This window comes from Mauremys reevesii, linkage group 2 (assembly GCF_016161935.1).
Source record: "Mauremys reevesii isolate NIE-2019 linkage group 2, ASM1616193v1, whole genome shotgun sequence".
Taxonomy (NCBI): domain Eukaryota; kingdom Metazoa; phylum Chordata; order Testudines; family Geoemydidae; genus Mauremys; species Mauremys reevesii.
Window position 1 is genome coordinate 255,264,503 of NC_052624.1, and position 20,279 is coordinate 255,284,781.

Genomic DNA, 20,279 nt, shown 5'->3' on the forward strand with positions numbered 1-20,279 from the left:
TTAAATAAGTCACTTATTAGCTGGTAGCTGACAATCCTGCCTCTTATTTCCCATCCCTTCTTATCGAAGAGAGAGTTAGTAAGAAATTCCACAAGGTGAATCTCATGGAGTTGCCTGGCCCTTCCATGTCCTATCTTGGAATTTTGCCCTGTCGATTATATTAGATGCTGCTCTGTTTGCAATGGGGAGTAATGAGGCACTCCATCAGTTTGCCGTGTTGCACCTGGGCATATACAGGAAAATTATTTAATGTAAGGAGCACAAGTCAGCAGCAAATTTCTTTTGGCAAAAAGATTGTGGCTTCCTTGGGCACTAAGATTAAATAATTTGGATCATTGAATGGTTCAGTGAGCTGTGAAATTGCACTGCTGCGCGATGAGTTGTTTGTCAATTTCAATTTGGAGCCTCTGGTCCAACTGAGCTGTGCGCTGCTCAGGATAAGAGGGGAAAGATGGTTTACGCTGTCTTTGTAGCTTCCTGATCTTGGGGCTGGTTGGTCCCTGCTGCAATAAGTTGCACCTACTCACCTTTGGCACCAAGGGCTGTAATGGAGCTGATAATGTTCTGGCCCTCAACTTCTCAACATTTAGGCACTTTCATCAGTAAAACTTTTGTCGGTCAGGGGTGTGAACCTCCACCCCCCGGGACCAATAAAAGTTTTACTAATGAAAAGCACTGCTGTGGCCAGTGCTGTGTTGGTGGGAGATATTCTCCTGCTGACAAAGCTACTGCCCCTTATTGGGGCTGGGTTTATTTTGTTGGCAACAGAGCTCTCTCCTTCTGACAAGAAGTGGCTACGCTGTGTACTTTACAGCAGCATTGCAAGGTACATAGTGTAGACATACCTATCTATCAGAACTGGAAGGGACGCTGAAAGGTCATCAAGTCCAGCCCCCTGCCTTCACTAGCAGGGATCTGGGGCAAAACCAGTACTTGGTCCTAAGTGGCCTCCTCAAGGATTGAACTCACAACTCTGGGTTTAGGAAGGAGGGAGTGGGGGTTGTTTGTTTGTTTTTTCCTTCTCTTCTCTTTTCTTTCTCTCTCTCTCTCCATGTGAAGGAATTTTCAGGTCCCATGTAAAGCTAGATTCAGAAAGTTTGCAAAATTATTGGGTGAAATTTACCCTGCTATAGGGCTGTGTTGGGTGCAATATTAATGGCTTTCAAAGTCAGTAGGTTGCTACTTTTAAGATTGGGGGGAGGGCTAGCTCAGTGGTTTGAACATTAGTCCCCCTAAAACCAGGGTTGTGAGTTCAAGCCTTAAGGGAGCCATTTAGGGAACTGTCTGGGGATTGGTCCTGCTTTGAGCAGCAGGTTGGACTAGATGACCTCCTGAGGTCCCTTTAAACCCTCAAATTCTATGATCAGGCCCTAATAAATTATTTAAACAATTCAACCCTCTCCCCCACCAAATCAGCAAAGCTTGAGTTTAGCATAGACAAAGATAAACAAGCAAAGACAGTGGTGTTTAAAATGCTTCCCTCCAGAATATAGCCTTTTTTAAGCGAGGAGGGTGAAATGTTTAACTCTTGTCATTGGGGTTCATTTCACAGTACTGTAAAGTGCATGAATTTTGGCAGATTGTTGTTTGAATGAGCATTAGCAACATTTGTTGCATAATCATTGTTTTTGATAACTTGCTGGAGATAAACACTTTGGAATAAATGGCATAACATAATATTTCCTAGTGGGATACTAAGTTTAACCCGTCTGTGACACTATTCTCATAATTCACTGGCTGAGTACTAAAGATCACTTTTACAAATTAGATTTATTTGATAATCCATTCAGTGTTTTGACATATTTGGTATGTTCCAGCTAATATTCCTTCCCATCTGAGCTGACAATGCCCGCAAGGGAAGCAGAAGGCTGCAGTCATTAATATTATTTTTTTCTGTAGTCTGTGCATAATGAGGGAATCAACAGACACTAAAATTGGCTCGGTAATGAAAGGTGGGGCATGTCAGCGTGATAAACCTCTTCACTTTTGCGTTCAGAGGCACTAAAAAGAAATGAAGTTAATGCCTGCCCCAGGTTCAGGTTTGAAACATGGAATGCGATGCTTTGGTTATTTATTATTAGCTTGTATTTTGGTAGTGCTTATTGGCCCTAGCCAAGATCAGGACCCCCATTGTGCTAGGTACTGAACCAACACACAAGAAGAGACACTCCATGCCCCAAAGAACTGTGTCCAAATAGACAGAGTAATCAAAGAATGGGAGGAAGTATGTATTATTATCCCTAATTTGACAGACAGAGAACTCAGGCACAGAGCGCTTAGGTGACTTGTCCCAGGTCGCACAGGACGTCTCTGGTACAGCTGGGTATTGAATCCAAGCCTCCTGATCCCTGGTTCACTGCCTTAATAAGAAGACGGTCCTTTCTCTAAAAGTACTGACTGTTCTAAAAGCAACATTCCCGCTGAGATACATGGTACATGATTGTCATTTTCTTTACAAACAAGCAATTTAAAGTGGGACCTTAGCTGCAGTATACTATTATTCAGTACCAGGTGTTCACTACTGTATAGATAAAATTGAATAAAGCTGGATGTGCAGCCTAGATACCCCAGAGGCAGTGATGAGTAATATGTGCCCATAGTGCTCACCTGCTGGGTTATAGGACAATGGAATAAGTGATGTGTTTCTGCTTTTGTCTTCATTGCTGTTCATTTTTATTTGTTCAGAGCTTTTAAGTTCATGGCTTTTAAAACTGAAAATGGAAAAAAAAATACCATGAATGACTGGATTTCTTCAGCTCTCTAAATATTGATTCACCACTAGTTCCTTCAAGAAAATAATTGTATGTAGAGTCCCAGTAGAGTCTAAAGGTTATCTATGGTCTTGTGACCTCTGAATCCTGACTGCTATGCAACTGTGGTTGGTACGGTGGAAAGTGAGAGGCCAAAGAAACTAGATAGCTTGAGTATAGCAACAGGATTAGCAGTTTTGGATGTTCTGCTGTTATTAATTTGAACCAGGGCCTTATCTTATAACAAACGTTGCTCAGATGCCACAAAGAGGAAAAAGTGTGTTTGCATTTTGAAAAGAAATTGTATTTTTATATTTCTAATTGATTTATAAATGTTTTTAAGAGTAAATATAGAGCTCAGAGTAGATGGATCCTTTCTCACTTTGACAGTTAGGGATGTATTCTTAGGGTGTTAAATGTGCTCCACAATTCAAAATTAGTATTTCAGTCTGACCTTTGGGCACTGAATGATTCAAAGACCCTGTAGAAGAAACAATTTGGGATTGTGTCATTAAAGACTGTATCATAATGCATTATGCATCAGGGAACTGAACGACGGGGGCAAGGGCAAGCTGCATTCTTGCATTTTTTGAATGCTTGACTTTGTAACCTGGCCATTCCTTTAATGTAGTTATTTTTTAAGTCTGATTTAATAGCACTCACAAAATATAGCATGCCTCCACCATCTTGCCTCTCTCCTTCTGCACCTTCCTTAAGCTGCCTCATGTGTGTTGCATTTGCTTACTCCGGGTCTGGTCAACGTTGATTAGATACAACCTGACCTTTTAGAGGTGTTGGCTTCCTGTTTTCATGCATGCACATGACATCGCATGTTTGTCTCAAACTCTGAAAACCAAAATACGGAATGAGGAGATTGCCAGTATCTGCAAAATATTGATTTGAGTGCCTGTCTTTGCACCAGCACCTGTACTTTCTGGAATACACATCTGTATTCCTCTTTTGGAAAGTCCATACTCTTACAATACCATTGTATTTTTAATATATTTGAAGTAAGATGAAGTCGATGGGAGCTTAGTATATTTAAAACTGAAAGCACTTATTTAGGTACCTAACTATAGACAACTTTGGGCATTCATGTTTGAAAATCCTGGCTTTATCAGTCCCTTTAGGTTTTTTTAGATCAGCATTCCTTCATTCCAGCTCAGCCTCTTTGGTGTTCAATCTAAACCTTGTAAAACCTCAATATTGAACTACTAGTGGCAGCAAATGTCAAAAACATCAAGGATAAGGAATGTAATATATTTCAGAGTGGATTGTGGCTGCTGGATAACTTAAACTTCTTGCTTGATCATAAGATGAATTTATATATATATACACTCATACCCACTCCCACACCATTATTTAACATGGCTTATTCATTGTGTATTTCAGTTTATTTGAAATGGAATAAATGTCTGTTTCCAAGCATCTCAACTTGTGGAGCGATATCTTGTAGGCCGGCTGAGCTGAACAGTGGTGTAAGTACAACAGTGGTTTAAAATTCATTTTTGTGTTCATTGAGGCCAGATGCTCTGTTGGTGTAAATGGTCATCCCTTCCCCTTAGCATTCAGGAAACTGGCAGTTGCTTTCTATTTTACATATGTACCTATATTTTCAGGGCTGGTGCAACCATTTAGGCAACCTAGGTGGTCACCTAGGGCGCTGGGATTTGGGATGCGCCATTTTCTTTGGCAGCGACCGGGGCGGCCGGAACTTTGGCCGCCCCGATCGCTGCCAGCATTTAGGTAGAGGGAACTGGGGCAGGGGATCACGGAGAAGGCCGCCTGCAGCAAGTGTGTGTGTGTGGGGGGGCGGCACGCAGGGGAACTCCCTGCCTCAGCTTACCCCTGCCCCACCTCCTCCCTGTTCTTTAACTTGCCTTTTATATAAAATAATTTTCATCAGACATCATTACTTTTGTTTATAAAGGTCCCTATTATCGTCCCTAGCTGTTGTAATAGCTTCTGGAGAACATGAGCCGCTAGTAACAAGTAAGTACCCATGAAGCTGATTTGCTTTTTGTGGAGGGTGGCTGGGCCCCAGTTGACCCCAGGATTGAGGAGCACAAAGATGACTTTAAAACCACATTAAGTCACTCACACTGGAACGTCTCAAAGTGCAGCTTTGATGTAAAACAGGCCCTGGGACCATGTTTGTCTCAGAAGTGAATTTTTATGGCAGAATAACCCCCAGAAGTCAAAATGGAGGGTACAGAAGGGACAATAAGCAATGTGTGGTGCTTTGGTGCTTTTCCTGCCCTGAGAGCTGCAGGCACGAAGGGAGACCAGCGTATTGGAGTCAAGAACCACTATATGAATTTTGCTTTGTCTACACTGGACTTTTGTTGGTAAAACTTATGTCATTCAGGGGTGTGAAAAAAACACACATCCCCCAATGACAAAAGTTTTGCCGTTTGAAAAACACCGGTGTGAACAGTGCTCTGTCAGCAGGAGAGCACTGAAAAAAGCCAATAAAGCTACCGCCTCTCGTTGGGGGGTGGAATTTTTTTGTTTGGCGGGAGAGCTCTCTCCTGATGACAAAGAGTGGCTACACTGCGTGCTTTTTAGAGGCACAGCAGTAGCAGCACAGCTGTGTCACTAAAAGGTGCGAAGTGTAGACATAGCCCTAGAAGGGAGAATTTTGCTCAAAGACTTCACAGTACTAATTGTGTTGGGTGAGGCTTTCAGAAGAGGAATCAAATAATAATCATGGGTGGGTGGAAGGTGAACTCTAAAGTGGAAAACTATAAATGAAAATAAAGTAAAGAATTTTGTTTAAAAAATGTAAAAGCAAAATATATGCCAGGGAGTTCTGCTCCATTACCCAAAAGAAAATAAACCTGCAGTTCAGTGCTGCATCTGAATGGGAACAGTTCTGAGATTTGTAGTTTCCTTGAGAGCAGATAGTGATTCTAAATATAAGCATGAGGGGGCTGTGCAGGGGTGGAAATCCATGTCTTTTAGTGGAAGAATAAATATTATCTGAAGCTGATTTAGCTGACTGACGGATTCTTGTCTCATGTTAAGAGAATACTGTTTCTCACAGACAATGTCACCAGTGGTTCCACAAGGAAGGGGCCACTTCTCTGGGCTTTGTTTTATATTTTGCAAGATATAAAACACTGTTGGCATCTATTTTGCATTGGAAGTATTAAATAAGAAGAATAAATGAAGAATGCTATCGTATTGCATTCATACATTGGCTAACTACCTGATAATGATTACAGACATAAAACAACTGTAATCTAACCATGCAAAAGGGAAATTATTCAGGCTAAATAGAGGCAGATCCTCCAAAACTACAGGCTCTCCAGACATGCTTATGGGTATATGAAGATTTAATAATATTGGACCAGATCTGCAGTCCATATGTAATCAAGCTGCTTGCATGCAGCTACAGGTTCTGGCCCATCATGTGTAACACTATGTTTATTCTATCGTGTTATAACCTTTTGGCACAACACTTGTATAAAATAACAATAATAAAATTGTCTCCCTTCTTTTTGTTCTTTGTTCCCTTTTCCCTTTTCTTAATTTTCATTGTCTTGAACTATCTTTTCATCCTTCTTCCTTTAATACTATTTTCTCTGATTTTTCTAGTGTGAAATTTTCAGATTTTTTTTAATACAAGACCATTTCATTTAATTTCTTCAAAGACCTGTTGATTTTCACCTTCCTACAAATTATTTGCTCTGCTTCCTTCATCTCTCTCTAGTCTATAAGGTGCCACAGGATTCTTTGCTGCTCTCTCTTCATCGTCTTTCCCCTTCTTCTCTTTCTATTCCTGTGTTCTCACCTCAGACTTTCCTACACATTCTTTTTCAGTTTCACCGTGCTTTTCTTTCTTTGCCCATGCCCTCTGATTCTTCATCTCATCGTTCAGAACCCCCGACTACATATTCTATCAACTTCTCCCTTTCTTCCCCCACCCACTTCCTCTCCTCTCCCTGGAAGAGGTCCACAGGGAGGGTATCAACCTGCCTCCCACCTCTCCATCTAACTGAAGAATATCCTTGGAGAGCCTCAATTTTTTACCCATAGAGCATAGAGGGATAGCTGGCAATGGCACCTTCCCTCCAGCTCACTTTCCTGGGAAGCAGGGTGCTTTGGTAGAACTTTTATTGCTTTTGTGAGGCAGCCCAATGTCCTCAGGCCTTGTGGAGCTTGACTCCTGCTGAATGCTGTGAGTAGCTTAGAAGTGAAGCAGACCTACCCTTAGTGCGATGGCACTTCCATGTCATAAGTGGCGCAGACTGGGCTGACAAGAGAGAGAACAGGAGCATATTTTTGTACCTCCCAGTTCCCCCACCTAGAAATAGACGCTAGGGTTGCCAACTTTCTAATTGCACAAAACCAAACCCCCTTGCCCCATCCCAATCCCTGGTCCTTCCCCTTTAGCCTGGGTCCAGCACTTCACCCAGTTCAGTCTTTGTTCCTCAGGTGTTTCCAGGAGTCTCTTTGGGTGGGGAGTCAGTGAAGAGCCACGATGATGTCACTCCCCTGCCTTAAATAGCCTTTGCATATGGCAGGAACCCTTTGTTTCAAAGCTTGTTTCCCATGCCCAGTCAGTGGAAAAACACTGGTATCCCAAGATGGAGTCCAGCACCAGGTGACCTGGTCACATGTCCCTGTAGTGTCACAGCAACCATGAGTTGGAGGCTGTCTGCAGAGTCTCCCAGGTGGGAGATAAGCTTCTCCTAAAGCCTATTGTTTTCTCCTAATGGCTCATTAACATGATTGGGCGCTTTCCAGCCAGTCATCTAGACTGAGAGCCTTTTGCCTAGGGAGTGTTCCCCAGGTGTAAACACATTGGTAATACAAATATTTAGTTAATGTTCCTAACTTCAGATACAAAAATGATACATTCATACAAATAGGACAATCATATTTAGTAAATAATAACCTTTCCAATGACATCTCACATGACTTATCTTGAATAAAATACATTATGATTATGTCATAATCATAACAATATCTCTGTGAAGAATATGGGGTGCAGTGTCACAAGCTTTATTCTCCACAAACCAGATGCACTTCGGTCAGTGGGAGAATGTTCTGTAGCATGCAGAACTGAAACTTTTAGTTACACAACATTTTTCATAAAGAATTTTGCTGTTTCATTCCCAACTTCTTAATTTCATGGTATATTATTAAATAGCATTTTTCATATACAAACACCATGTATTTTCTCAAGTGATTGATGCTGAAGTCATCTTAGCTTGAAGATAGACATATACTTGCTCAAAAAAAAAATTGCAGTCCTTATTGAAATTGTCCATCGTGTTTTTGAGTTAAAAATGCTACTTCTTCCAAAAATAAAACAACTAAAAACTCCTCCATGATATTTGAGTTGTTCTTCATTTGGTTTCATATACTGAGCAGGATTTGTCATGTCTCCCTCCCAGTTTGCTCCAGTCTTGTCCTAGGAGCAGGGCCGCCCAGAGGATTCCGGGGGCCTGGGGTCTTCGGTGGCGGGGGGCCCTTCCGTTCCGGGACCCGCCGCCGAAGTGCCCCGAAGACCCGCGGCGGCAGCCCCCCGCCGCCGAATTACCGCCGAAACGGGACCCGCCGCCGACGTGCAGCCCGGTCTTCGGCGGTAATTAGGCGGCGGGTCCCACCCCGGTCGGGCCCCCCGCCGCCGAATTACCGCCGAAGACCGGGCTGCATGTCGGCGGCGGGTCCCGCTTCGGCGGTAATTCGCCGGGGGGGGGGTCCTTCCGCCCCGGAGCAGAAGGACCCCCCGCCGGCGAAGACCGGGAGCGCCCTCTTGCCCCGCCCCCTCTGGGCGGCCCTGACCCTATCCACCCCCCCAGAACACCCACAATCCAACCCCCCCATTCCCTGCCCCCTCCCCCAACCTCTGCCCTGACTGTCTCCAGGGCTCCCTGCCCTTTAGCCAACCCCCCCGGCCCCAGCCTCTTACCCCCGGCTCCCTCCTCACGCGCAGCCTCAGTGCCTCGCCGGAGCAGCCGCAGCGTGTCTCCGGCGGGGCCTGAGCTCCGTCCCGCTCAGAGCCGCGTGGTGAGCGGGCGGGGCTGGGAGCTCCGGGCCCAGCAGAGGGAGCAGAGCTCAGGCCGGAGCTCCCAGCCCCGCCCCCTCCCCACGCGGCGCGGGGCGGGGCTCAGGGGCCCCGGCTGAGAGACGCCGCTTGATGTGCTAAGGCTCCAGGAGAGGGGCGGAGGCGGGAGCCTCCGCTGTTCTCTTGGGGGCCCCTGCGGAGCCCGGGGCCCGGGGCAAATTGCCCCCTTTGCCCCCCCCTCTGGGCGGCCCTGCCTAGGAGGCCCGCTGTCTGTGGCTAATGGTTAGCTCAGTCTCTGTGACCATTCAGTCCTATGCTCCACCAACAAAGAGGTGGATTAAGAGGGTGTGTTTTGTGACATTCTGTTAGAAACTAGATGGAAACTGCCAATTCATTTCATATAGGCTATTGATTAATATAGACTTGATCAATAGTCATCTGGGCTAGAATCATACTGGTGTCCTCATCGTTAAAGGCTCCATATCTCACATGCATCCGACGAAGTGGGTATTCACCCACGAAAGCTCATGCTCCAATACGTCTGTTAGTCTATAAGGTGCCACAGGACTCTTTGCTGCTTTTACAGATCCAGACTAACACGGCTACCCCTCTGATATCTCATTAACAATTTCTTGAGCCAGCCACTCCCTCCCAGTATCTCCCCAATTCCTTGATCTATTTTATGCTTGTTTTTTAAAAAGTAGATGTTCTCCACTATCTTTTTTTTATGTTGAATCTCTTTTTTAGCAAATGACTGAGTTCTCCATATTTTCATCAATTAAGGATTTATATTTCTGAATTCTTGAATGCTGGATAATATCAGAAGAAGAGTTGATGTAACAACAATCCGGTGATGTGCTAGACAGAATTAGAAATCATTTCAGATTCTACCTGGTGTGAAATACACCTCTCCTAATTTATCTGCCCTCTGTGTATTTGTCACAGTAAAAAGTAAAAACACCTAAAAGATCTTTATCAAGCATTCTTAAAACTACAATACTTATCTGGAGAAGTGAGGAAACAGATTGACAGAGCAAGATGGGTACCCAGAAGTCACTTACTACAGGACAGGCCCAACAAGGAAAATAACAGAACGCCACTGGCCATCACATACAGCCCCCAGCTAAAAACCTCTCCAGCACACACTCAGCGATCTACAACCTATCCTGAAAAATGATTCCTCATTCTCACAGACCTTGGGAGGCAGGCCAGTCCTCACTTACAGACAACCCTCCAACCTGAAGCAAATACTCACCAGCAACTACACACCACACCACAGAAACACTGACCCAGGAACCAATCCCTGTAACAAACCTTGTTGCCTACTCTGTCCCCATATCTACTCTAGCGACACCATCAGAGGATCCAACCACATCAGCCACACCATCAAGGGCTCATTCACCTGCACGTCTACTAATGTTATATATGCCATCATGTGCCAGCGAAGCCCCCTGCCATGTACATTGGCCAAACCGGACAGTCTCTATGTAAAAGAATAAATGGACACATTTTACCCATGAAAGCTTATGCCCAAATAAATCAGTTAGCCTTTAAGGTGCCACCGGACTCCTTGTTGTTTTTGTGGCTACAGACTAACACGGCTACCCCCGATAGTAAAAAAGATGAAATCGAGACTAGAAGTGATGTTGCTATTATCACTGATAGGTTTTTAAAAAGCAGTCTTCTTACTCATTTTCAAGGCAGTTGTTCTTTTGCTATAAATCAAAGCCAAATAAAAGCCTTTTCCATTCATTGTGCCTCTTCAGTTGCATACTGCAGCATTTTTAGTTTGAAGGGTAAAATATGGTCTTATATGCTGGGTTTTATATTGCTTTAGAAAGCTAGGTTGAGCTGAATGTGTACAATGAACAAGTCTAATTAAGATGAAGTTCCTGGGAAAATGAGGATAAATGGACTACAAAAAGAGGTTGAAACTGGTCCCTCAATTGTTGAGAGGCATACAAATGGAACAAGACGAATTTCGAGGGTAGGGAACAACAATCAGTTGAGATTTGCCACTGCCAGACACCATGAACCAATGGGTGATTAAAGAACAAACAATCATAAGGGCAAGAGAAACAACCAGTGCACTTTAATTTGTATCTTAGCCAGTGGAATGTGAGAGATTAAAAAAATTTTGAAAGCAAGTTGTATTTGTCAGACTAAGAATGTGGAATATAACCTGATTATTTTAAGCAAGAAAAATGAGTAAAATAAAACCCAGATACATATTTTAAAGGTAAGAAGATATTCATTTGTCCACAAAAAAACTAGTGAGGGTTCCTGCATAAGAACAGTCTGAACATTTGAACATTATTGAGAAGGAGAGATGTCACTATGTTAGACGACATATCATTCTGCCACAAAAATGCATGCTCAAAACAAAGCAAAGGACAGAGTCAGCAAATATTTTTAAATTGTTTTATTATAAAGGACAGGAACCCATGTCCCCATTTTTTTTTCAAACCCAGATAAATAAACAGTATATATCATGCTTTTTTTTTTTAATGTGTTTTGTCTTTTGCAACAGTATCTACAAAATGGCATTCCTAACTCAGAGACCTGGAAAAAAAGAAAAATTGTGAGAACACAGAGGAAGGCAGACCACAGTTTTTGCACCCAAATGACGACTGTACACATTGTGAAGATTGCTGGAAACAGACAAAGCAGCACTATGAAGAACTGCTGAGCAAAAAATTGTTGGGTAAGTTAACCCACAGAACACAAAAAATTAACCCCTTGGGCAAGATTGTTTAAAAAAAAATCATACAGATGCATAAAAACAAAGCCCTTCCTACTTGGAAAACTTTGAGCTAGCAAAATTACAAAAGAATCCTGTGGTGCTCCTTGTTCTTTCATGTTGCCTTAAAAAAATCTATAAAAAACAAAACAAAACCCCACAACCACTAGATTGTTGTTTTGTCTGATTTCAACAATAGCTTTTTTTTTAAAATAAAACAAAAACAAACAACCCCAGCCACATATGTTTAATGGGTCTGATCTTGTTCCCATTTCAATCAATGGACATTTTACATTTGATTTCAATTGGAGTAGGATCAGCCTCTTAATTTTTCTCAAAGCAGGAATTGAATGTAGAGACTAATTTCCAAAACTGATTTCGCCATCAGATTATGTCAACAGAGGTTTTTAAATGGAAAGTATAATAGCTTTAAGGTGGGATGCAACTCAACCTCTTTGCTACAAACTTTCTTTTTTCTTATAGGCGCCTTAAATATTCCAATATTTGGAATGTGCAGCTCACCCTGCACCCAAGCCACATTTTTAGTATAACAGAAATTACTTAATATCACACATTTTTATGGGAAGTAACATGTGTAGCACCTTTCTAGAGTTAGTTTAATATTATATCCTGTTGTAGTTTTGCATTCATGTGCATTGAATAGAGTCAACGCAGCATGTACAAATTCAATGGCCATTATTCTTACTGTAGAGATATAAACATGCTCTTTACAATTCATAATTATAATTATTCCTTTATTTTCTATAATGTTGTGATGAATACTTTTTATAGTAATAGCCGAAGCAGAGTGCAAAGCTGGCTTGCTTCAGTTATTCACAAAATAGGTGAAATAATATAGTGAAGAAATGAAGATCTAATAACAATTTAAAATAATTAATGCTAAAGTGTGCACATGCAAAGATATTTTAAAATGAATCCATCCAGGTAAACTACATGTTTATGCCATTTTTATACACCCTAACACTCTGCTTTCCTGTGTACTTTGTAAGGAAATCGTATATGCAAAATAACATATTTCTTCATGATATATTTCACATTCTTTAAACTTTCCTCCAATTTTTCAATGTGACATTCAGACTGTCCATAATGCAGGCAAAAGCTGCAGGGGAAAAAAACATGGTTACTTTTGTTATCACGCTATAAATCCTAGCTCAAGAATTATGCCAATTATCTGGATTACCTACACTTACTTTGCCCTAACAGTGCTGAGCAATTGACGATTTTCTGCATATTATCCTTATCATTCTTCATGCACTGTGACTCAGTATGTTTATCAGGAACATGTTTTACATTTGAAAAGGGCTGAGTGAAAAATAACTCTAGCATACACTATTTGATTCTGGGTTTAAGAGAACTCCATCTGTCTAACTTCAGTTCACTTAAGAAAGACAATGATTGGAGTGGTCATATTGGATAATTTAAGATATACATTAATAAAAGCTTATCTGTAATACTTTTGCATAGATGTGATGCCATTTCACTGCTGAAAACTATTCTTCTCAATAGATTATGGTAGATTTGCTTCTGTTCTTCAGTATTATCCAGTATATTTTTTGCATCTTTTACACAAAGGAAAAGACATCTGCCGACAGACGCTAGATTCAGTCACGGTAACAGGAACACAAATTTCACTTGTTCTCCTCCACTGGAAAATCATTACAGCCACTTTCTCATAGGCCAAGCCGTCCCAATGTCATCAGCATATGGGCTGACTTGTGTAGAGTTTTTGCAGGCTATGAAGTGACAGTGGAGCAACTTTGTGTAGCTCCTACTTGTTGCTTTCATGAAGCCCCCAGCCTTTTAATTCTGAAGGTTACACAAGAAGTTCTTCAGAAAAGAGTGATATTGTGTTTTGTTTTTGTGTCCACTGCTGAGTCCATTTAAAAGTCTAAGGGCCGAATCATCATAGTTGTTGAACGTAAGGAATAGCTGGGGCCTTTGAAGTAGTGCCACTTTATCCCATTTAGTTTTCCATGGTTTTGTCCAGCAGTATAGAACATTCCATTCAGATTGGAAGGGCCGCAGGCATCAAACCACCAGCCTGAAACAATTAAAAACAAGGAATTAAACTGCCTGTTAACAAAGCATTTCCATTTTGTTTTACAGCTTTAACTGATTGCCAATTTGTAGCTCCTGTAAATGTCGTTAGTAGGGCAAGGGTTTTGTTTTATTGCTGTGGTTGGTTATTTTGTGTTCAAGAGAATGCACGTTGAGCTGTGCACTGAGTATGCATAGTATGACAGATGGCATAATATAGCTGATGTGATGGAACAAAATAACTATGGATAAAATAAATTGGATTACATGTTAATATAGTACTTTAATTTCCACCTCTCACAACTGATGTAAGTACAGTAGTCAAATTAATACTTCATAATGTATAATTTTACCTCTTGTGATTTTTTTCTCAAATTTATTCATTAGAAAGCATTCAGCAAAACCTGTCATTACTTTGTTAAATCTATGGTATGCATGTCAAGCTGTGTTGCTGAGTTTTAATTGGTCAAATGAGTCATATGATTAGTTTCTGTTCTCTGATTGGATAAGTGTAATTCTTATCAGGTAGATAGTATGAATGCTTGAATAAATAGAAAGTAAAATTTTACTTTCAAAATGTGGAATGGAAGATTTACAGCTAAATGCTCAAAAGAAAGAGGAGCAAGGATTAGTGGATCTTTTTTCCATTTAAATATCACAAAAATATAACTTCTTGTTCATCAGTTTGTCAAAACAAGTAGATTACTGGGTCTGGAAAAACACAATGTAGTATAATCAACCCAATTTAGGCAATATAATGTTATCATAAGAAATCAAATACTAGCGCCTGCATACATCCTATCAATTGGACTACGTTGTTATTATTTATTTATAGTATGGTAATACGCAGAAGCCCATTGTTCTGGGTGCTGTAGAAACACAGAGTAAGAGACAGTCTCTCTCCCAAAGAACTTACAGTCTAATTTAAAAGAAGATGAAACAGGTGGTGGTTACAAACAATTGAATGGACAAGCAAAGGATTAGAAAGCTAACACTGGTTGGAAATCCATGGTCACTCATACTAGTTTATATGCACAAGGAGATGGTTCTGAAGTTGTGTTTTTTGTGAATTACAGTATTGCCAACCTGAGGTTGTTCAAAAATCATGTGTCAGACATCCCAAAATAATGACATTGGCTTAAAAATCATGAGAGTTTAAAAAATATAAATTTGGGACACTTTTATTTTTCTTCTGTTTTTTTAACCTTAAGAGTTCTCATTTTCCAGCTTTTCACCACAACCATAGCGCTAAAAACTGACTACAACTTAAAAAAAAAATTAAACTGATATTCTCATAAGTAGAGGGGCTAGGCCTTAAGAAAAACACCAGATATCACAAGAATTGGCAACACTGAAAATCCTGGCTCCACTGAAGACAGTGAAAGTTTTGGCATTGACTTAGCCAGGGTCAAGATTTTACCTACTGGCCATTTACCTAGGCATTTACCTATAAAGATGCTCTGCTAAAATTGAGGGAGGAGAAGGAATGAATCCCCCCCCTTCAGGCTGCAGAGCGAGGAGGCCCCCTCTCCATGACTGTCAAAGCCTTGGCAGCTGGATTCCCTGTTTGTGGAGTGGGTCTTGCATAGTTAGAACAAAGGTGAGCAGCATCCCTGGGGTGTGAATCCTCAATGTAAGTGCCTTTCATCCACATGGGGGTGGGGGGCGGCACGGCACGGGAGAGGCAGTATTTGTTCCAAATCAAATTAGTTTATAAAGTTCCACTGCTAGCCTGATAAAAATAAAACCTGGATCTTTTCCTTTTTCAATTGGGTAATCACCTTGTCCCCTTTCTATTGAGAAGTCATTGACTCCTCAGAAACATCTGTGAACCTGTTGCAAGCAGCACCAGCAGAATTCTACCAGGACCAGATAATGATCGAGCAGTGCACATATTTAGTTCAGTGACGTGAGGTTTCTTTGACTCCATGGAACAATTCCATGTCTTGCAAACAAAGATGGAGCTTTTTAATGTTTAGTGTTCATTATTCCCAGTCCAATGGGAGTCCCACTCTTGAGCTGGAATTTAAAAACCGAGATCTTTTTTTTGCAGTGCATACTTCCTCCTGTGTCAGCAGATTCTGCTGTTATATCTGATTATAATAATCCATTGTTTTGGGGGCTTTAAACCACTGGATACAACAGTGACAGTGAGTAGTATACACATCCAGTGTTTACTCTACCCTTTGCATTCAGACTATGTTATTTATGTTTTTAGTCTTGTAAAGTAATTTCTTAGATTTTGGATACTACTCAGTGAGGTGTTTTTTTTCCACAAGTAACACTTCATAATCAAATCTTGGGGGGAGGATTTATGCCAGATAAATTCTGGCAAACTTTTATTTTGATACATTTGACCTCTCTTTGATTACAAAGTTATACCTACGGGGCTAATAAGCAAAGAAGGAGAAAGCTGTACAATTGATGTACTGTAACTACAGCATGATTGTGTAGAAACTTAAGACAAAGCTGAACAGAGAAAACCTAACACTCATGTTTAAAAGTTGGAACACAGATGCAGCTGGATTCCGTTTATGGTATCACAATACAGACATGATAAGCTGCATCAGTTACCATTTCATTTTACAGGAACAAGAACAGCAGGAAGGTAGGACTTGATCTGGGGGTTTGCATTCAGTGGTGTCCTACAAATGCTGCCCAAAGAAAATAAAATTCTGAAATGATACTAATAAAAAAAGTACTAGGAGGTATTATGGGGGGAGTTGTGAAATATTCCATCAAAGTTTTCTTTTCTTAAGACTAATTCCCCCTTTAATATTTTTAGTAGTACTCTTTATCATACCACATGCTTCCAAGTATGATTATATATGTGGGCTTTTTTAGAGAGGTTTCTCATTAGTACACTAACGTGTTTTTATTTTCCCTCTTTTCGTTTTTTAATTTCTCCCCATCCCTGTTCACAATTTTTGAGAAGCCTCTTCCCATATCGCTCTACAAGCCCCCGCAAGTGTCCCCAAAGCCTCTAACATCAGAGTTCTCTACTTTGAATTCAGCAGAGGTGATGTTGGGCCACGGACCAGATTTTCAGCATGGTTGTGTGTTAGGGTAGAGGGTGGAATGGCGAGAGTGGCTTTTTTGAAGAGTTGTGAGGGAAGAAGGGAAGGAAGAGTGAAGTGCAGGCTTCCCAGATAGCTGCAAAAGAAGACATAGGAATTGCCATGCTGGGTCAGACCAATGGTCCAGTTCATCTGTCTATACCAATACCAGACGTTTCAGAGGAAGAAACCCTGCAGGTATGGGATAGACAGACCCAGGTCAATCCTCTTAACCGCCAATAGAGGTTGGCTTATGCCTGAAGCTTGAAAGATCTTGTTTATTTTTAATATACTACAACAATGCTGGATATTCTTATTATCCATTTAAATATCAAATCTTTCTCTGAATTTCAGGAAACACTTGGCCTCATGGATATCATGTGGCAATGAGTTTCACAGACTACTTGTGTAGAAATATAATTTCCTTTTATCACTTCTAAATTGGCTACCTTTCAATTTCATTGACTGTCCCCTTGTTCTCGTGTTATGAGATGGGTGAACAGTAGTGCCCGATCTACCTTCTTTATACTATTTATTATTCATCTTAGTAATCTCCTGCCATAGGTCAACAGTCCCAATACTTTCTGGTTCTCGCCTTTTCCGTGCTCCTATTCATTTTCATCATCCATCCGTGAACTGTCCCTCTCCTGCTATATTCTTTTTGAGATAGAGGGTTCCATATTCCTGGTGAGGGCATAGTATTGGTCTGTATTACGGCATTATGATATGTCCATGTTATTCTGTATCTCATAGATTCTAACATTTTGTTTGATTTTTTTTATGGCTGCCGCACACTGAGCAGAGATTTTCACTGTACTGTCTACAGTGATGCCTGGGTTCATCAGGTCAGCCATTGGAGTGAGTCATGAAGAGGAGAAGTAGGCAAAAAGGTAGGAAAAGCAAGCCTTGAGTGCACTAGAAGGGAAGAGGCTCTCAGAAGGTTAAGAAAGGTTGTGTTCAAAATTATAGACAGTTTGTACATGTTTCTGTAAGTATCAAGACTTGTAGTTGCTTATGTCAACTGAAAAGAGCTTCCTAATTGTTTTAGGTTAAAGCATCTCTAATGATTTCATTTGTATGGGAAATGTCAAGCAACCTTATGTCATACAGTATACTGTCTAAACAAAGTATGAGTTAGAAAACATATTACTACATTGTTTTAAAACCATCTAAAGACATAAACATTGATCCCCACTGTGGGCAGCTGCTCTTCTGCAACATGTTTTGTGGCGTTCTGTGTTGTTTAAATGATGCTGTTACTTCTAGTGAAAAGCTGTGAAATTTGAAACCAACTAATTTTCGTAAAAAAAATTAAATCTATTTTGAATACTTCAGATACATTCACCCTTGTTTTGGAGATTTCTACTGTTCTACTGCCTTACCTGTGTTCTGAGGGTGTGTGAGAGATCATCGCTAAACATTCTTGTAAAAACAGCCTAAAAATGTAACAGCTGCCTGTGTGAACACTGGGATGACTCTCTTATTGGTCACATTTCTCTGAAATCACACTCACACATTTTGTATGTTTAAAATCTGCAGTCATGAAAGCAAACAAAACAAAACAAAAAAACCCAAAGGGATGATGGTGGTGGCATTTGCATGTAGCTGCTGAGGAAATGGCCTTCCTAATTACCTGGTTTCTTTCCATGCACAAATGTGTAAGAGTGTTGAGGCTTGTTTGAAACTATGGCCCAAACCAATTGTCCATTAGCTACTGCCCATCAATTCACCAGATATACAGTAATTCTGTAGTATATTGGGTGTTTATCATGGCCATTATGTTCCAGAGTGGGGGCTTCTCTTGGCTGCTTTATTCTTCACAGACTCTGGGAATGGCTTTCTGAAGTGTGGGCACTTGGTGACTAGACACTTTTTATCCTCCTTCTCCTTCCTGCACCCTGTGAATGCAAGCTCACGTCCATCAAACACAACATGCAGCGTTCAAGTCCGATCTGTCAGACTCGAAATGTGGCTTATCTGGGGAGAGTATGTGAGTGGCCTTGTTGGATGAACGGTTCCTTTGAAAATCCAATGTCTCTTTCTGGTCCCTTGTATGTAGTGTTTGTACCCATAGAATTTGAACTCAGCCGCAGAGCACCTACAGGAGAGTGAAACCCTAACCCTGGGGTAGGCAACCTATGGCATGTGTGCCAAAGGTGGCACGTGAGCTGATTTTCAATGGTACTCACACTGCCCAGGTCCTGGCCACCAGTCTGGGGGGCTCTGCATTTTAATTTAATTTTAAATGAAACTTCTTAAACATTTTAAAAACCTTATTTACTTTACATACAACAATAGTTTAATTATATATTATAGACTTATAGAAAGAGACCTTCTAAAAACGTTAAAATGTATTACCGGCACACAAAACCTTAATTTAGAGTGAATAAATGAAGACTTGGCACACCACTTCTGAAAGGTTGCCGACCCCTGCCCTAACCTAAAATATTGAATCCTATTTTGCTTACCATTTGAAAGACAGACAGTAAACTTACTCTTATACCAGATTTGGACCTTTCTGTTATACTGGACTTAGAGGAGCAGGACAGTTTTTATGATTTCAGTAAAGCACAGTATCAGCAAGACTATAATGTAGGATATGGATAAAAGCGGAGAAAGTGTGAACATCTCTGTGCCTGTAGAGAAGAAATTTGTTGATAGGAAATAAAATCAAAAGGTTGGGGGAATCACTGAGTTGCAGAGTCCATTTTTTATGGGTGTGTGATGGTGGTTGGAGAATGTGATGTATCCTCTGGAAGTCAGCAGGCCAGACCAAGGAAGCTACACTGAATTGCACCAGCTGAGGATCTGGCCTATGACCTCCAGCAACCTCTAATGCTCTTCCTGAGTTGGCTCAAACTTTATGCACTCTTTGGAATTGTGACATCTGTATTTTCCTTGAAAGTTACCTATCCTCTACTACCTAGCCTTGAAGGTGTCTGTTTCCTATTAGCACCAGGCCAATGTATTGTTATTTGTTAAGGAATCTTGCCATGCAAAGTGCTGTGCTTCTTCTAGAATAATGCTAAAAAGTATGTTTGGTCTTTATCCTTCCTTCAGCTGATTGTCCTGAGAAATTGTATCAGACTTTGGAAAGCTCTCTTCCCCAACTGTTGGTATAATGTGAACACGGGAGAAGTGATTACAGTTATCACAACAATGGTATGCTTTGCAACAAAAGCCTCTATAATATTAGGTTACCTTGTTGTAGTAACATGTTATGTAGTAAAGAAATTGTGTTACAAGGCTTTGAGGATAAGAAAGAATGACCTGTAGTAGAAACATCAACCTACATACTATGGCAATAAGTGTTTATAAATGTTTTAGAAACACATAATATTGTTTTAGATGTGTAACCTTCAATAAGTGTGAAACACTTGCATTTTTTATACCTTCCAAAAAAAAACCTCGGAGAGATTTTCAAAGGGACAAAGGGTAGTTAGGCATCCATGGGATAGAACCACAAAGGGGACTTAGGTAGAGCATTGGGGACCCCAAACTTTAGGCACCTTGCCATCTACTAGCATTTCTGTAAAATGCAAACAAAGAGTGAGGAGCCTACCAATTGGATTCACAAAAGCCAGCATGCTGAGTGGAGAGTTGCCTAAGCTAGCCAGTAGGAAGTGCTGAGGAGAGGGGTGTGGTCTCAGTTTGGG

General features: G+C 40.9%; 1 protein-coding gene and 1 long non-coding RNA gene across 4 annotated transcripts in view; one reads left to right on the top strand and one right to left on the bottom strand.

Annotated features, from left to right (window-relative positions):
- Nucleotides 1–4,141: 4,141 nt before the first annotated feature.
- Nucleotides 4,142–11,400, top strand: LOC120398673. The gene is made up of 3 exons (XR_005594622.1): nt 4,142–4,228; nt 4,681–4,742; nt 11,300–11,400. It is a non-coding gene; the product is annotated as an uncharacterized LOC120398673 (long non-coding RNA).
- Nucleotides 11,208–20,279, bottom strand: part of ANGPT1 (angiopoietin 1) — a 275,560-nt gene continuing 266,488 nt past the window's right edge. For all 3 annotated transcript variants that reach the window (XM_039526223.1, XM_039526224.1, XM_039526222.1), the window contains one exon: nt 11,208–13,571. In XM_039526223.1, coding sequence (XP_039382157.1) covers nt 13,411–13,571 — 161 coding nt within the window. In that variant the 3' untranslated portion in view covers nt 11,208–13,410. The remainder of the gene's footprint in view (nt 13,572–20,279) is intronic.